This window comes from Podarcis vaucheri, assembly GCF_965113315.1.
Source record: "Podarcis vaucheri genome assembly, chromosome: 17".
NCBI classification, from domain to species: domain Eukaryota; kingdom Metazoa; phylum Chordata; class Lepidosauria; order Squamata; family Lacertidae; genus Podarcis; species Podarcis vaucheri.
In genome coordinates, this window is record NC_138755.1 from 10555168 (window position 1) to 10573581 (window position 18414).

The following is an 18414-nucleotide window of genomic DNA, read 5'->3' on the forward strand; positions in this document are numbered from 1 at the left end:
GGTGCATTTTAAATAAAAGCACACATTCTACTCATGTAAAAACATGCTGATTCCCAGACTGTCCACGGGCTGGATTGAGAAGGTGAATGGCTTAGGTTGCCTACCTCTGGACTAGAGAAACATAGTCCCATTGGACTATGTCTGATCTTTATTGAACATTTGTTCCGGTTTCTTTATGGGGTGGTTTTATGCGAACGAGCATTCATCCTGATTTACTAATGGGATTGTTTCCTGCTTGGCAGGGGGTTGGACTCGATGGCCCTTGTGGTCTCTTCCAACTCTATGATTCTATGATCTTCCCATTAATCATTTGTTCATCCTACCCTTTTCAAGGCATTTCCCTGGCACTTTCCAAAACCACAAAAAGCTCTTGTTTTGTGGACTTGTACAACAATGTCCTTTAATCCGCTTTAAACTGCACAAACCTAATGTTCTGGTATGCAAAATGCTGACATTCTGGAAGCACCTGGGGGGATCAAGCTATATATGTGTGAGCTTACCTCAAGGACGCCAATAGCTAGAGCCACCCCTCCAACAATTTTCCCATTGCGGCTCAGGAACACCTGGAATTCATTCAGGCAGCCCTGGAAGGAGACATAAATACATGATGCAAAAGAGACTGCTTCAGAAATATGCTCACTACCACTGATACTTCCACCTTAAGCTTACATATCTTGACTTTTAGTAATGCTATAGACACGCCAGTTCTTGGATCAGGTTGCCAGCAGATGTTAACTTCATGGATTTTTCTTAATAAGAAGAACAGGGCATAACAGCAAAAGACAGAGCCTTCTAAAAAGCTGCAACGTTAATGGTAAAGTGTATTATTATTTGTCTGGTAGAAAAGAGTTGGGTTTTTTTTTTTTGGATGAGCTGATAGATTCTAATGAATTTGATTTACTTTAGTTTTGGTATGCCTAAGAAACTTGCTTTCCTTTTTTGTCTTTGTTAATATTCTGAAATTCAATAAAAACAATTTGGGGAGAAAGATATAAATTATATTGTTAACTATTTTTCTAACAATAAGAAATTCATTTTTATAAAAAGAATTATTACATGTCTTTAAAGGTACCACGTTTGGGAGCTCTGGAACATAAAATATTGCTTTGAGGGTTAAATTGGAGGATTATACGAAGTTTGTATGTTTTTTTAAATTGGTTAATATATGTTGGCATATTGGTACAGACACCATAGAAGCCAGTCTGTTTCTTGTGCGGCCCTGACTTTGCCTCCCTTGCTCACCTGGGGAATAAATATCTCTTCAGTGTGTCTATAACAGCACCCGTGGTTGGTGGGAGATGTTGTGTTTTTGCAATTATGTTGACTATCCATTCTGAATCCTGCCAGATCATAATAACCTCTGGAACTCATTGCTACAAATAAACCAGTTCATTGGTTAGCAGCACTATCAGCACCATTCCGAAACATGTAAGCAGCCTCCACACTCTTCTCCCCCATTGTAACACATGGATGATTCCAACTTCAGCCAGATCAAAAAACTACTTTGGCCTCTGATCTTCTCTATTGACAGAAGAGAACTCCTACTATCATTTCTTACTTTCCATTTTAGTCGTAGCTGACCCAGAAGGTTCTGGCTTGCCAGTTGTTTTTCCCTGCCACAAAGATTGATGGGGCTGAATTTGCTTTAAGCTCCTTGTGAGCCCATGACACACAGTAACACAAATACATGGAGTCTGTGATCTCTGGGAAGCCAAGTTACCTGTTTGTCGTGGTCTACTTCGGATTCCTGGCACTCTTTATCGTCTGAGCAGCAAAAGGAGGGGTATTTCTCAGTGTGTGTTTGATAGAAGTAGGAATTGTTGAAATCAGTGTAGTTGTTGAATCCACAGCATTTCAGCTACAAACAGAGAAACGATCATCTTGTTTTATAGTAGCCGTTTTATATCACATGCACATTTGAGATTGGAAAGCAGCTGTTGAACAAAAAAGAAATTCTTGGGCAGGGACACGCAATGGGGTGCCCACCCAGATGTGGACAACAAGTCCCATTGGCCCCTGTCCGCATGGCCAAAGGTCAGGGATGATGGGAGCTGGAGTCGTACAACATCAGGAGGGCAAACTGATCTAAGGAGAGCAGTTGTGCAGAGCAGCTTCCTGCTCTGTTGGCTTAAGGCAGGCACCCCCAAACTCAGCCCTCCAGATGTTTTGGGACTACAATTCCCATCATCCCTGACCACTGGTCCTGTTAGCTAGGGATGATGGGAGTTGTAGTCCCAAAACATCTGGAGGGCCGAATTTGGGGGGTGCCTGGCTTAAGGTGTACTTTCATTACTGCCTTCAAGTGCCATGAAATTGTCCCCCACACCATGTTTCACAGCTCTGCCACCCCCCAGCTCTTCACAAAAGCACAGCTTCAATTTATTTCTGTCTGTGTTCACATCAGGGGATGCTGTCAAGGCAGGAATGCCTTTATCCATTGCAAAGGTGTGCACACCTTGGCTATTTGAATTAGGAATGACTTAAGGACTCCAATCTTTGTGAAGCTGGCTTCAGAAACAACACATCAAGCAGCAGTATCTTAATCAAAGTACAGTGGTACCTCAGGTTACATATGCTTCAGGTTACATACGCTTCAGGTTACAGACTCCGCTGACCCAGAAATAGTGCTTCAGGTTAAGAACTTTGCTTCAGGATGAGAACAGAAATCGGGCTCCGGCGGTGTGGCAGCAGCAGGAGGCCCCATTAGCTAAAGTGGTGCTTCAGGTTAAGAACAGTTTCAGGTTAAGTACGGACCTCCAGAATGAATTAAGTACTTAACCTGAGGTACCACTGTACAAGGTACATCAACATTTTGGGCAACATCCTGTGGACATGGCTTTAAAAGCCAGCACTGGAAACACGAGTGAGTGCACAGTAAATGGAGGTGTTGTGAACACAGCCTTAGTGTTGCAGTACAGGAAGCATCAAGAAAGAAGTTCTCTGTAAAAAATAAAATTTAAAAAGCACATGTGTTCACCTTCCTTCAATCACAAAACTGGTTACACCAGCTGTTCGGATGATAGTTGAACTGCCACAAAAATCAGAAGGAGACCAGTTAAGGACTATCTGTTAGGGAGTCATTCATCCAGAAACAGGGAGAAGATTCCAGAACAGTCATATGTAAGTGGGAGTGGTACTCCAGGCATGCGCAGCTTCAGCTGGAAGTGCCGATAAAAGAACTTTCGTTTTTGATTTTTGCAGGCAACTGACCAACAGATGCTGTCTGCAGACTGCTGCATCACGACTACCTATAGACGGTGTCTGCCTATGTCTTGCTGTTCAAAACAGAAAGAGGGCCTGAAACTTAAGTATGCCATTACAGCTGTTGCTATAATGATTGTAAATAGTGCTACTGTGATGCGTTTATGACCAGTCAAGCAATAAATCACTTGACTGAGTTTTACGGCATCCACAAAGCTCAAGGCACACTTCAAAACATTTCAAAAAGCATTTGGAGGCTCTTTCAAAACCTCCGTCTTACAACACCAGAAATTAGGATTTATCCCGAGATAGATGGGTGCCCACAACAACAAACTTCACTCACCTCTTTCATTGTTGTTGCCCAAATGCCTGTGATGTCCTCTTGCTTGCCGTAGTCCTCTTTTAAAGTCTTCAGGGCCCAATTTTGCAAGTGCTCAACAAATATATCTGCCTGCAACCAGGAGACAGGTGAGTAAGAAAATCATAACTTCCATAAAAAACCATAAAACCAGGACTTCCTTGCACTCATGTTTTATACAACAGGTTAAAACTGTTGCCTGTCCTTCTCTGACACTGGATGAGCTATGGAAGTCATGGAATGTTCACAAACATGCTGAAAGCAGCGGATATAATGAAAGAGAATGTTGGGGGTAAACACAGCTTTTGGAATAGAAAGATCAATTTGGCTGAAGAAAATAGTGCCCAGCCAAGAAGAGTGCTGTAGCAGGAGGGAACGCAAATATAGGGCGCGCTTGGAGGCTGACAGCTAGGAAACTAAGTGGGGAGGAGGCCCAGAAGAAGAGAGGCTAAAGGACTGGGGAGACAGCAGGAAGTCAGGAACCACAGGAAAAGATGAGTGGCTCATGCACAGAGTTGAGGAACTGACAGCACTCCCAAAAAAGAGGAGACATGGGGAAAGGCTGACAAGACCTTTCTTGTTCAGGAAGGACTATTTAAATGTTGGCAACAAGTGAGAGACATTGCTCTGCATTTCATCATTTGCTGTAGCATCATTTGAGCATGGAGCAAAGACATTTTTGTTTTGGTGCCCACCTTATGGAACTTCAGTCCACAAGAAAACACACTAGCCCTTCTAATACCCTCTCCTGGTATGTCCCGCAGAGGACCTTAAGGTCCACAAATAACAACACTTTGGAGGTCCTGAGCCTCAAGGAAGTTAGATTGGTCTCAACTAGGGCCAGGGCCTTTTCATCACTGGCCCCGATGTGGTGGAACAATCTGTCACAAGAGACTAGGGCCCTGCGTGACTTGACATCTTTCCGCAGGGCCTGCAAGACAGAGCTGTTCCGCCCGGCCTTTGGTTTGGACTCAGTCTGACCCTTATGTTTCCCTCCCATTATGGTCTTGATTTATCAGCTACAGTCATACCTCGAGTTGAATGTGCTTCGGGTTGAGCACGTTCGAGTTGTGCTCCGTGGCAACCCAGAAGTAATGGAGTGCGTTACTTCTGGGTTTCGCCTCTCGCGCATGCGCAGACACTCAAAATGCCGTCACACGCATGCGCAGAAGCGGCAAAACGCGACCAGTGCACGCACAGACGCGCCATCACGTCTTGCGTTCCATTCGGGATGTGAACAAGGCTTCGGAACGGATTCTGTTCGCATCCCGAGGAACCACTGTACTTTAAAATGAGGCTGCATTTTAAATTGCATTTTAACCTGTATTTTAAATTGGTTCCCCCCCTTTTCTCTCCCCCCTCTCTTTCCCCCCTATTATGCTTTTACTGTGATTTTATTGGTGTTAGCCACCCTGAGCCCGGCTCTGGCTGGGGAGGGCAGGGTATAAATAAAATTTATTATTATTATTATTTAGCTTCTGCTGGCTACTAAGCGCCACTCTTTGTTGCTTATGCTAAGGGGGTGCTAACCCTCCCCCTTTCCAGGGGCAGGCTTTCATAATATGGTGTGCTGAGCAAGGATAAAATTTGGCACCCTTCCCCCTCTCCCTTTTCATACTGTGCATGCTCTCGTCCACTATATCATAGTTTTGCATACTCTTATATGCCCTGTGCGGGGGAACTGCCCACATCACCCTAAATCTGGTGCTGCCCACCCCCCAGGCATTTTTCATAGGCTAGTGGGACACCTTAATCCAGAAAGAATCTGAGAATTAAGAGGTGGTGTTGTGTTGCCTCCTGTCGGTAAACAACACAGATTCTGCTTCTAGTCAGGGATCCTTTTGCTGCAAAATTCGAATTGCAGAAGCCACAAACTCCAGACGCTAGCACTGACTTACCACAGAAGAGAAGAGCAGCACCACGATAGCACCGGCCACTTCTGCTATGAAGAGAATCAGTATGACCACAAAGAACTGGAAACAGAGGGAAAGGGAGGAGGAATCCACAGTCAGCAAAAAAAGAGAGAGCTCATAAATGTCAGGGGAGAGATCACCTGAGGTGGCAAACAGGAGGGTGCTATTCAATGAAGCTTTACTCAGAGGAGACTCGTTGAAATTAATGAATATAATTAAGTTGAGCAAGAACTATGAATAAAATTTAGTTGAGTATTACTCGGAGCTTGTGGGACTCAAAGTGGAACAGCTGCCCATTCTCTTCACCTGAAGACATTCAAGACAGCAGCATATAATGGCCTAGAATTTCAGGTTAGAAAACCTTTGAAAAGGTTCGTTCTCGTGGTGCCTTTCTTCCTCTGATGTAAACCAAGTTTTATGGTAACATTTGTCGTAGCCCAAATATTTCCATTCTACTTTCATGCTGTTTTTAAAGTCATCAATGCAATTTGAGGTAATGGGCTGAAATATACTCGGAGTCGAGTGTGGATTTCATGCTCTTTATTCAGCTCATAGTGGTAAGGAATGAAAGTTCCTCCACAATATCTGCTTTATATACATTATTTACACAATGGGCTGCACGTGATTGGCTAATTCCTGGATTCTCCTGTAGGCCAATCAGGTCGCGGATTCACTTCCACCTGGAGCTGGATTGGGTGGCTCCTGCAGACCAATCATACTGCTGCATTGTTCTAGGACCAGACTGCTGCATTGTGAATCCTATTGTTCTAGGACCAGTCAGACTGCTGCATTGTGAATCCTATTGTTCTAGGACCAATCAGACTGCTGCATTTGGATCCTATTCAACTCAGTACATAACAGGGCAAACCAGGGCACATCACTACTAACATCTAACCCCAGATAATTTGATAGGTTTAAAAGCACCAGTCCCCAGTACAGATATTAGCAGACCATAGTTTAGTACAGAGGTGGGGAACCTCAGGTCTAGGAGCCAAATGCAGCTCTCCAAACTTCTTTATTTGGCCCTCGGGACTCTTCTCAGGCTACACCTCCTCTGCCACATCCCTCACTGGTCCTATTTCACATCGTCAAGTGTCTTTGCCTGACTGGAATGTGTCTTTGAACTCTGATGATACCGGTTACTTCTCTGGGTGGAAGATAAAGGGGTGCATTTGAGTGTGTGTAAAACTAGCCAACTATACAAAGGTGAAATTTAGATTAGTTGCTGTCAACTACCCACTGTTTAGCACGAGAGCAAGCTGTAGTGAAATTTGGCCTTCCACACCCTATGCCACAAGCACAACAAAGAGATCAGAAGTTTTCCCACAACTGCAGCTAGAATTTTGTTAGCTAAGAATTGGAAATCACAAGAAGTCCCGACAGTGGAGGAATGGCAGATGAAGATGATGGACTTTTCAGAGCTAGCTGACCTGACTGGAAGAGTCCACGACCAGAAGGAGGAGGAGTACCAGGAGGAATGGATGAAATTTAAAGACTATTTAGTTAAATATGCTAAGATAGCTTAATTGGAAAAACTTGCAAATTCCAGATAGGCTTAGGATTTAATTATGTAATTTCAGAGAATAATATGTTTAAATTTAAAATGAAAACAAAGTAAGAGGTGTCAGGGAACTGACATCGGAGGAAAGGGAAGTGGTAGGGCTCCCAGAGACTGGGAGAGAGTCAACAGCTAAAGCAGGGACCAGTAGGGGGAGCGCGGGGTCTCTGGAGGAGGATCTCAGTAATGCTGAGAGAGACGCAGCAGCCCAGGCAGGAAGCAGAAGGGGAGAGAAAGGGGTGAGAGACACTTCGAGCGAAAATAGCGGGGAGGTGTCAGAAGCAACTGCAGGGAGACCTATGCTTCGCCGGAAGCTGTCACGTCGTGAGTCCAGGAGACGCGTTTCCGTTAAGGAACTTCTTTGCTGGAAGCGCTTCCGCAGACAGCCACTGTCGGACTCTACAAGTGACTAGAGCAGACATGTCTGAGGAGCTCTGTCACACACAGAGGTTTGTGGGGTCGCACAAACTCTGAAGGGGCACTATTTTAAGCACAAGCAGCTAATCATCCCCTGACAGCAGTCCGACAGTCTCTGTACGCTGCCTGTGCAGGAGAAGGCATCATGAGCGACCCAGCAGGAGCCGGAGCCGCAGGGGGTGGAGCTGGTCCAAGCTTGGAAGACAGATACCGAGCATTGGAGGTCCAACTTGCGCTGCAGACGGCGAGGCTCGAGGAGAGGAGGGCTCTAGATGCAGACAAGAAGGGGAGAACCACTCAGTTCCCCAGAAAGGTACCAGGATTAGTGCAGAAGTTTGGGGGGGACCCCAAGGATTACCATGCCTTTAGGACTGAAATGCAATATGCCCTGAATGTGCAGTTTGATGAGTTCCCTGATGAGGAATCCCGAGTTGCTTTCGTAATTGGGCATCTTGAGAAGGGGGCGCGAGATTGGGTTCGACCCCTGATGGCAACGCACAACGATATCCTGAAGGACGCTATGAAATTCTTTCGTGCAATGGATATCATGTTCTCCAGCGATATTGAGGAGGGGGGAGTGCGCAGACAGCTAATGGCTTGCAAGCAGGGAAGCAGATCTGTCCGTGAGTACTGGACTGAATTTACCATGCTGATTCACAGATTGGGGTGGGATTTATCGGCAGCACCCATTCAGATGCTATTTGAAGAAGGTCTTTCTTCAGCTGTGAAAGACGAGCTGGCCAGGAGCCCCAGGGCGGTGTCTATGGATCAGCTGACCAAATCTGCGCTGACCATTGGAGCGCGCCAGGAGGCAAGAGCCTTGGAGAGGCGGGAAGGGAGAGGGGAACGTTGGAAGGAGTTACGCATTCCAGACATTCCTGAGCCAGCTTTCCCGCCGGCAGAGCCGATGGAAATCGGAACAGCCCGCGCGCGCGCAGTTTCAAAGCCCAGTGAGGGGGCGAAGAAGGAGGGAAAGGGACCCCGGAAATGCTATCTCTGCCAACAGCCAGGCCACTTTGCCAGAGTCTGCCCCCAGAGGAAGGAATGGCAAGGGATGGTGGGAACTGTTGAGGGGGAAGAGCAGGGAGAAACGGAGCAGGTAAAAGCCAACGCCTGGTTGCCAGCAGGGCACTGCAGCCAGGCCAAAGAGCAGTGAAAGTGCCCCTTTCCCAAGTGCCAGTGCCAGAAGCTCCTCGACCTGCCCTAGTGATTGAAGTGTCGCTAGAGTTGCAAAATGGACACCCCCTAAAAATAAAGGCGCTGTTGGACTCAGGCAGCTCCTGCAATTTCATGAGCAAGGAGTTTGCGGCTGAACACCAGATACAGACTATCCCCTTAAGCAACCCCCTGCAGGTGACCACGATCGATGGCAGAGAACTGTTGGGAGGAGGCGTCAGCTTGCAGACCATCCCAATGATAATGAGGGTGGCAAGGCACACAGAACTGATAGCGTTTAATGTGGCCACCTTGGGAGGCGCTCCCATTATTTTGGGAATGAGCTGGCTAGCCCTACATGATCCGCTGGTGGGCTGGCATCAAAGAGTGGTTTCCTTCGGTTCCGCACATTGCTTAGAACACTGCAGGGGGGAAAAGGGGTCAGCAGGGGCCCAAGCCACCCTAGCAGGGACGGAAGTGATGGAGAAGGGGAAGGTGCCATCACAGTATGCTGATCTCAGCGACGTGTTCAGCGAGAAGGAAGCTGACCAACTACCCCCGCATAGGCCCTTTGATTGCCAGATCAATTTACTCCCTGGAGCACAGCTTCCTGTAGGCAGGTTGTATGCTATGTCAGATAGGGAGATGCAGGAGTTGCGAGCGTTCATTGACAAGAACCTGAAGAGAGGCTTCATCAGAGAGTCCAAGGCAGCGGGGGGTAGCCCAGTGTTTTTTGTGGATAAAAAGAACACGGACAAGCCGAGACTGGTATGTGACTTTCGGGCCCTAAATGCAGTGACAGAGCCGGTGGCTTTTCCTATGCCCAGGATTGATGATATTTTGACCAGGGTGCGAAAGGGAAAGATTTTTACAAAGCTGGACCTAAGGGGGGCGTACAACCTGATACGTATAAGGAAAGGGGATGAATGGAAGACCACCATGTTCACCCCTTTGGGGGCATTTGAATATCTCGTTATGCCTTTTGGATTACAAGCAGGCTCCGCGTGTTTTCAAGCCTTTATGAACCATGTACTGGGGCCTTTGCTCTACAAGAATTGCGTGGCCTTCTTAGATGACGTGTTGGTGTATTCGGAGAATGAGGAGCAACATGTGAGAGACGTCAGAGAAGTGTTGAGCAGGCTGCATGCCAACAGACTGTGGGTGAAACTGGAGAAGTGTCAGTTTCATACCAAGGAGGTGGAATTCCTGGGGTACCGCGTGTCAGACAAGGGGTTGGCCATGGACCCCGGCAAGGTTCAAGCGGTGCTGGAATGGAAAACCCCCAAGACTAAGAAGGATGTGCAGAGGTTCCTAGGGTTTGGAAACTTTTATCGTAAGTTCATCCGAAACTTCGCTCACCTGACGGCGCCCATCACGGACTGTCTCAGCAGCAAAAAGAAGTTTGTTTGGACGGGGGAGGCGGAGCGAGCGTTTGAGGAACTGAAAAAGGCCTTCGCCTCCGACGAACAACTTCTACATGTGGATTTACAAAAAAAGCTGAGGGTCGAAACAGACGCTTCTGACAGAGCCATAGGGGCGGTGCTTCTTCTGCAGCCAGGGAAGGAGGGGTCCGAGTGGCGACCGTGTGCCTTCTTTTCGCGAAAGCTAAACAAATCGGAGAGAAACTACACGGTGTATGACCGGGAACTTCTTGCGATTTATGAGGCCTTCCGGAGATGGAGGCACCTACTAATTGGTGCACAACAGAAGGTGCAAGTACGCACGGACCATAAGAATCTAGAGTATTGGAGAACTGCGCGAGTGCTCAACCAACGGCAGTTGAGATGGGCCCAGGAGTTCTCCAAATTTAACTTTGAGATTTGTTACGTACCAGGCCAGGAGAACGTTAGGGCGGACGCTCTATCACGCAAACCTGAATATTTGGAGGGAGAGGGTGCACCCGAAGAGACCCATGTCATTCCCGAGGATCGCTGGGTGTGTGGGGCGGCACTGGTGGGGCTAAGGGAACTGATAGAGGGAACGGTGCAGGATGAATATGCCCAGGACAAACTCAGGGGTCTCAGGAGGGAGGGAGACAAACCCGGGGGTTTTGAGGAGAGAAACGGGGCGTTGTACTACAAGGGAGCGTTATACGTACCTGAAGGAGAATTGAGGGAAAAGGTACTCAAGCAACTGCACGATAGCCCCACAGCAGGGCATTTTGGGCAACACAAAACCATGTGGCTGGTTACCAGGGAATTCTGGTGGCCCAAGGTCAGGGAAGATGTGCGGGAGTATGTGAGAGGGTGTGACCGATGTCAACGAGCCAAGGGGGAGAGGCGGGCACCGGCAGGTTTATTAGAACCACTACCCACGCCGGAATGACCATGGGAGGCAGTGGCAATAGATTTTATGACTGATCTGCCCAGGTCCAAAGGGAAGACAGCCATTATGGTTGTGGTAGACCTGTTAACCAAGATGGCCCACTTTATAGCCTGCTCACATGCAGTCACAGCAGAAGAAACCGCTAAATTGTTTGTGGAAAATGTGTTTAGATTGCATGGTGCCCCCTTGAGGGTGGTTTCGGACCGAGGGAAACAATTTACTTCCAGGTTCTGGAGGAAGCTCATGAGCTTATTGCATGTAGAGGTGAATTTCTCAACTGCCCGTCATCCAGAAACCAACGGGCAGGCGGAAAGAGCTAATGGTGTCCTCCAGCAATATTTGAGGTGTTATGTGAATGACAGAGAGAATGATTGGGTGGAGAAGCTGGCGTTGGCAGAATTTGCCTATAACAATGCGGAGAACGTGTCCACGGGAATGAGCCCTTTTTTGGCCAATCACGGGTGTCATCCCCGAGCCTTCCCAGGGGGGGAGGGGGAGAACTGGAGCGTTCCAGCCGCAGAACAGTTCGTTGAAGAAATGGAAGCGATCCATCGCCAGCTCCAACTCAATTTAAACAGGGCGAAGGAGGAATATAAGAGGCAGGCAGACAAAACCAGAAGGGAAGGAGAAAGCATTAGGGTGGGGGATCAGGTGTGGTTGTCCACCCAAGGGTTACCATTTAAAGGAGGTTGTAAGAAGTTAAGACCCAAAAGACTGGGCCCATTTGAAGTCACGCAACAGGTCAACCCAGTGGCTTTCAGACTCCGGTTACCTAACCACATGAAGTTGCACCCAGTGTTCCACAGATCATTGCTGTCACCGTATATAGGGGACAGAGAGGGGAGGGTCAATAGGGGACCAGCTATGGAGGAAAAAGAACACAGCTACCATGTAGCGGAGATTCTCGATTCCAGGTGGAGGGGAGAGCAAGTAGAGTATTTGGTAATGTGGGAAGGGGAGCCGGAGTCGGAAAACACCTGGGTCAGGGCAGAGGATGTAGATGACGAGGTTTTGATTGAAACTTTTCATCAGAGATTCCCTCGGAAACCCCAGCCAGTGGCGAGGTTCCGGAGGGAATACTTCGCCACCACCGACGAAGAAGAAGAGTTGGAGGGGTTCGCTGATTCCGAGGTGGAGGAGGATTCAGCGCGTCGGAACGAAGACCGATGGAGGGAAATGTTCGAGACGTCGGAAGATGAGGAGGATTCTTTTAGGGGTTTCAGCTCCTCACCGCCCAGAGGAGAGAGTAGGGGCGGGGGAGAGGGGGGCCCTGGAGGGGAGGTGGATGTCAGGGAACTGACATCGGAGGAAAGGGAAGTGGTAGGGCTCCCAGAGACTGGGAGAGAGTCAACAGCTAAAGCAGGGACCAGTAGGGGGAGCGCGGGGTCTCTGGAGGAGGATCTCAGTAATGCTGAGAGAGACGCAGCAGCCCAGGCAGGAAGCAGAAGGGGAGAGAAAGGGGTGAGAGACACTTCGAGCGAAAATAGCGGGGAGGTGTCAGAAGCAACTGCAGGGAGACCTATGCTTCGCCGGAAGCTGTCACGTCGTGAGTCCAGGAGACGCGTTTCCGTTAAGGAACTTCTTTGCTGGAAGCGCTTCCGCAGACAGCCACTGTCGGACTCTACAAGTGACTAGAGCAGACATGTCTGAGGAGCTCTGTCACACACAGAGGTTTGTGGGGTCGCACAAACTCTGAAGGGGCACTATTTTAAGCACAAGCAGCTAATCATCCCCTGACAAGAGGTTAAGTGATTAAGTTAATTTTATGAGAAAATAGGTTTTGGAAAACTGTTACAATGATATACACTGAAATTCAGCCAGGGGGATTTGGAGAAGTCACTTAACAATGTTACTAAGATTGGATCAAGTACAATTAAGATGTATGTTTGTTTGTCTAAAATTTTTGGAAAACACTTAAAAAATTTTTTTGGGGAAAAAAGACGTTTTCACCACTGAATTTGAAATAAACACTGTTTAGAATGCTACCCAGCTTCTATAAAGGTAAATGGTAAAGGGACCCTTGACCATTAGGTCCAGTCATGACCGACTCTGGGGTTGCGGCGCTCATCTCGCTTTATTGGCCAAGGGAGCCGGCGTACAGCTTCCAGGTCCTGTGGCCAGCATGACTAGGCCGCTTCTGGCGGACCAGAGCAGCACACGGAAACGCTGATTACCTTCCCGCCGGAGCGTTACCTATTTATCTACTTGCACTTTGACATGCTTTTGAAATGTTAGGTTGGCAGGAGCAGGGACCGAGCAATGGGAGCTCACCCCGTTGCGGGGATTTGAACCACCAACCTTCTGATCAGCAAGTCCTAGGCTCTGTGGTTTAACCCAGGTTCTAAACTATGATTAATCTTAGCTCTGTAGAAACAAGCCAGGTTCAGAATCTTATGGTTTTAAGCTGGCTCGTTTTAAACAAAGATGTACTACAATTTGTCTGGGGGAAGAAAAACGTTGCCTTCATTTTCACCAGCTTCCAGGCTCCTGCTTGTGGCTGCGCTGGGATGGGGCTGGGGGCACATAAACCCAAGACAGCTTGTTCTCGAAATGTTAAACTATGGTTTAGCATAACATCTGCAGTTGCCCATTAAGTCACCTATAAATTATGCCTGATCCTTTACCTCTGAAGTTTTTAGACTCTGGTGGTTATATATTATGATCTTTTATAAAGAACTTAGATTGGAGAGGCATTTGTACCACTTATGAATATGTTCAGCGAATTCAAACTTCAAAAGAAGTACGTTCACCGCCCACCTGACCAAGGGAGTCTTGTTAACATTGGTTAAATCTAATGAGTTCTGCTCCCCTGGGAGCCAAATGTGGCAGATTCTAAGCTCTTCTTTCTCTGCAATAGCCTTTCAAAAGAGTCTATGTGCACCTATGGAAAAGGTCAGATTTCACTCGTTCTCAATAGAACTGAAAGTTTAAAGGTGCTTCTGAAAGGGGAGCCTTATATCACAAACGAGTCATAAAGATCAGGTTTTTCTGTGACAAGTTCCTTCCACCTTTGCACATTTCTAGTTTTTTTAAGCCATGGATATTAATTGCTATTCTGCGATGCCATCCCTACCAACAATTGAAGCTTAACAGAATATACCTGGGCTGTGTTTTTTAGGCCCTTCCTTCAATCACTCCTTCCCCAACCTCCAGGAGAATTTCTCTGTTCTGGGCATGCACGCATGCAGGTATTTCTGTACCTGTAAGTGTACACCTTTTTTTAAAAAAAAAATCCCTGGAAGTGCACAACAGCAAACATTACCAGCTTTGGCTATCATGTTACACACTGGGCAAAAATTAGGTTTTTGTGGGAGGGCAACATTCATTTCTTTTCTACTTTTACTTTTTAATTCTGAGGTTTTATTTGACTTACCACAAGCAACAGGCATTTGCTTTCCTTCATGGCCCCCCAGCATCCCATGAAGCCCATGAGAAGAAGGAAGGTGCCAACGGCAATTAGCAGGTAGCCCACGTTGATCAGCTGCATTAACTGTGGAGCTGCAGCTCCCAGGACCTTTGCAAAGGAACCGCCATCCACCTTCACCCAGATGCCGATGCCCAGCAAAGCCAGGCCCCCCAGCTGGACAGGCAAGGGAGAGAACAGAGGTAAGAAGGTGCCATTTCTCATCTAGGGCGCTGTCATTCTGCAGTGAACTCTGTCATTCCACTAGCTTTTATACATATAGAGAGGTTTCCAGCTTCCTTAACTCTTAACATCCACTTTTGAGGATGTTAACATGTTGATATATGTTCCTAATCACATGTATGCCAGTAAATACAGGGCTTGGGGTATGTGCAGGAAAAGATCTGCAGCAGTGGCATAGCGTGGGTTGTCAGCACCCGGGGCAAGGCAAGTAATTTGCGCCCCCTAACCCGTGGATTTGCGCCCCCTAACCCCAGATGTTGCGCCCGGTGTGGCTGGCCCCCCCTGCACCCCCCACGCTACGCCACTGATCTGCAGGTAGCACAGGGGGGGTTGACCATTTCCCCCCTTGCCAATTCTCCCAGGCAATTTTTCCCACCTATGTTTCCCAGACAGTTTGCCTTTTTCTCCTGGCCTTTGTGTCCAGTTGAGGGGGTGCAGGAGACAATACAATAAGCCTGGGGGTGAATTTGCATCCCTTCCTATCACTATTTCTCCCCAGTGAATGCCCCGTTATAAAAGACATATGCAGTTGAATGGAATCATGTGGTTTTGTCTTTGCAACATTTAAAGGTAAAGGGACCCCTGTCCATTAGGTCCAGTCGTGTCTGACTCTGGGGTTGCAGCACTCATCTCATTTTATTGGCTGAGGGAGCCGGCGTACAGCTTCCAGGTCATGTAGCCAGCATGACTAAGCCACTTCTGGCAAACCAGAGCAGCGCACGGAAGCACCGTTTACCTTCCCGCTGGAGCAGTACCTATTTATCTATTTGCACTTTGACGTGCTTTCGAACTGCTAGGTTGGCAGGAGCAGGGACCGAGCAACGGGAGCTCACCCCGTCGCAGGGATTTGAACCGCTGACCTTCTGATCGGCAAGCCCTAGGCTCTGTGGTTTAACCCACAGCACTACCCGCATCCCATCCACCTTGCATACTCACCATCCCCCTTGCATACTCACAAATATTATGCCGTTGAATACAAACATCATCACCTTCAGAAGGGAGAAGCAAACCATCTTTCTGCACCTGTAGCAGCAGAGATGAAGCCATTGCTTAGCCATTGACCAGTCCTGAGTTTGTCATCTAGGTGAAGAGACCACAGAAGAGCTGACATTTGCACAGGTATTTAACGCTGGCTTTGGCTAGGTCAGCAGCAGCTATCTCTACTGGCAGCTTGTTTTGGACAGGAATAGGTGTTGGAAGGTTAACCACTCATCCCACCCCACCATAGGAGCCACCTCCTAGGAGCTGAGATTCCTTCCCCCCACCATAAAATATTTGACTGAGCCGGGGGCCCCCAAAGTTGATGGGCATTGCCATTCAAATGGTGTGCATGAGCGACATGTGATCGATTGTGCAGGGTGGGGCTTACCTGCCCCCCTATTTTATTCAAGTTAGCACCTCTGACCCCAACCCAACATCTTCCATTGCTTGCTAGCAAATCAAGCAACCATTCCCCATCTTCACCCTTCTACTGCATGAAATTTGGAGTGAGGTGAGAAACAACAGCACTTACCAGTGAGAGTGGGTGCTTCCTCATTTTGAGCATTGGTTTTCCTTCCTATCTGCTCACTTTGACCCTTTCTTCTCCAGGAGTGCAGTGGGGAAAAGGTTGAGTCCCTAAGCTGCTAAGCTGCCCACCACTAGGCTAGCGGCCCATACATGTGCTTGCTGGGTTAATTGCAGGTACCTTCTAAGGCAATTCTTTCAGGATGCTGACAGGGATGAAGCTAAGAGAATAAGCAAATCCCATGCTTAGCCGTTGACCAGATCTGAGATTGTCACTGCAATTGCTTCATATTGAAATTGCATCGGAGTTCCAATCTGCTGCATAGGCCTCACCTGATATTTGCCATTGGCATGATGGCCAAGAGAGGACCCAACATTTAATGTTTCTTTTATTTTGCCACATGGTTACTTAAAATAAAATTTAAAAAACTAGCAGGGTGAAGAGCCCTGTGGTGTTCTGCTCATGAAGAATTTTCAGAGGCAGCTGCTTCGCTGAGCACCCGCTAGTTGTGAATCTGCAGTTTATTTTGAGGGATCCACAGTTTGGCATTTGTAATGCTAATCAGTATTCCAAAGCAATTCTCTGAATCTAATTTGACAATTATAATTAAATCTGAACTTGACGCTCAAGTTCAAGGGGAAGCATACGAGCCGACTCCTAGGAGCTGAGGGGGTCTTTGGGACCCCCATAAAATATTTGAGGGGATTCCCGCCCCCCCCAGTTGATGGGCATTGCCATTCAAATATGTGGTGCAGGGCTTGCCTAGCCCCCCCCCAATATTTTATTCAAGTTGGCACCCCTGCAGGGAAGGACGGATGCAGGATAAATAAAAGTATTAGTGGTGGCAAAATTGAATATTGCTAGCAGAAATAGAGGAAATATGTCTGAATCACTCAGCAAAAAGAGTTGCAACCACATCATCCACTGAGCAAAGACACAAGTGGCAGGAAGGGCCCTCGGTGGGAATGAACATGAGAGCAAACCTTCCACACCCGCAAGCAATGCTGTTTGGGGACACACACACACACACACACACACACACTGCTGAGTCTCCAATATCACAATGTTGTGACTACAACTAAGACACATAGCACATGGGGCTGACCCAATCATGATGAGTTATGTTTTAGTCTGCAAAGTTGGTAGCAGATACAGTAGTACCTCGGATTACATACGCTTCAGGTTACAGACTCCCCTAACCCAGAAATAATACCTCGCGTTAAGAACTTTGCTTCAGGATGAGAACAGAAATCATGCTCCGGCGGTGCGGTAGCAGCAGGAGGCCCCATTAGCCAAAGTGGTGCTTCAGGTTAAGAACAGTTACGGGTTAAGAACGGACCTCCAGAACATATTAAGTACTTAACCTGAGGTACCACTGTATTACAGAGGACAGATGTGCCGAGTTACTAGTCAGAAGGATTTCAGCCACTCTGGTGGGAACAAGAAAGCTGGCTATGCGGGTGGCGCTGTGGTCTAAACCACTGAGCCTCTTGGGCTTGCCCATCAGAAGGTTGGTGGTTCAAATACCCGCGATGGGGTGAACTCCTGTTGCTCGGTCCTAGCTCCTGCCAACCTAGCAGTTTGAAAGCACACCAGTGCAAGTAAATAAATAGGTAGCACTGCGGTGGGAAGGTAAATGGTGTTTCTGTGTGCTCTGGTTTCTGTCATGGTGTCCCGTTGCACCAGAAGCAGTTTAGTCATGCTGGCCACATGACCCAGAAACCTGTCTGTGGGCAAACGCTGGCTCCCTCAGCCTGAAATCAAGATGAGCACCACAACCCCATAGTCGCCTTTGACTGGATGTAACCGTGTAGGGGTCCTTTACCTTTTTTACTTTTTGTCACTGAAAAGTTGGTCAAGTGACATCACTGCTATAGCCACTCCCCAGTAAGTTCGTCAATGCCTCCCTTTTCCTTTTGACCATGTCTTGCCACTCCTGTATTCAATTGGTATCCCTTCCCTGGGATTTCCAGTCTGCTACAAACCATTTCAGAGCCAGGGACATTATACCAAGTGTCTGTGTAACTGTCTGCACACATCAGATTAGTTATCACGTATTGGCCTCCTTATTGCACAGCAACTCTGAAAGCAAGGCAAACAGCTAAGTTCTAGCCCTCACATGTGTCAAGCGTCCCCATATCTTCCTTGGAAGATTTCTGAATGGTTGTAAGACCCCTCAGTAAAGGCTGCAGTGGCTGTACCTAAATCCAGACATGGAGTGTGTTGGTTCTGGATTGAGGTCTCCAGGGGGGGTGAGGACAACTTGCCACCAGACTGCTGGCAACAACTGCATTTGCTGCTTTGCTGGGCCATTTTGCCAGCGTCCTTTTGTTG

The 18414-nt window shown here is 47.7% G+C and overlaps 1 protein-coding gene across 5 annotated transcripts in view; it reads right to left on the reverse strand.

Moving 5' to 3' along the window:
* TSPAN16 (tetraspanin 16) overlaps positions 1-18414 on the reverse strand; it is a 39336-nt gene that overhangs the window by 3097 nt on the left and 17825 nt on the right. For 2 of the 5 annotated variants that reach the window (XM_082205215.1, XM_082205213.1), the window contains exons 2-7: positions 15530-15596; positions 14301-14507; positions 5458-5532; positions 3545-3652; positions 1721-1858; positions 501-584 (exon numbers count right to left, since the gene is read on the reverse strand). In XM_082205215.1, coding sequence (XP_082061341.1) covers positions 501-584; positions 1721-1858; positions 3545-3652; positions 5458-5532; positions 14301-14507; positions 15530-15586 — 669 coding nt within the window. In that variant the 5' untranslated portion in view covers positions 15587-15596. Of the gene's footprint in view, positions 1-500; positions 585-1720; positions 1859-3544; positions 3653-5457; positions 5533-14300; positions 14508-15529; positions 15654-16037; positions 16406-18414 lie in introns of those variants that run through there. The other 3 variants (XM_082205214.1, XM_082205212.1, XM_082205216.1) reach the window with 3 other exon arrangements.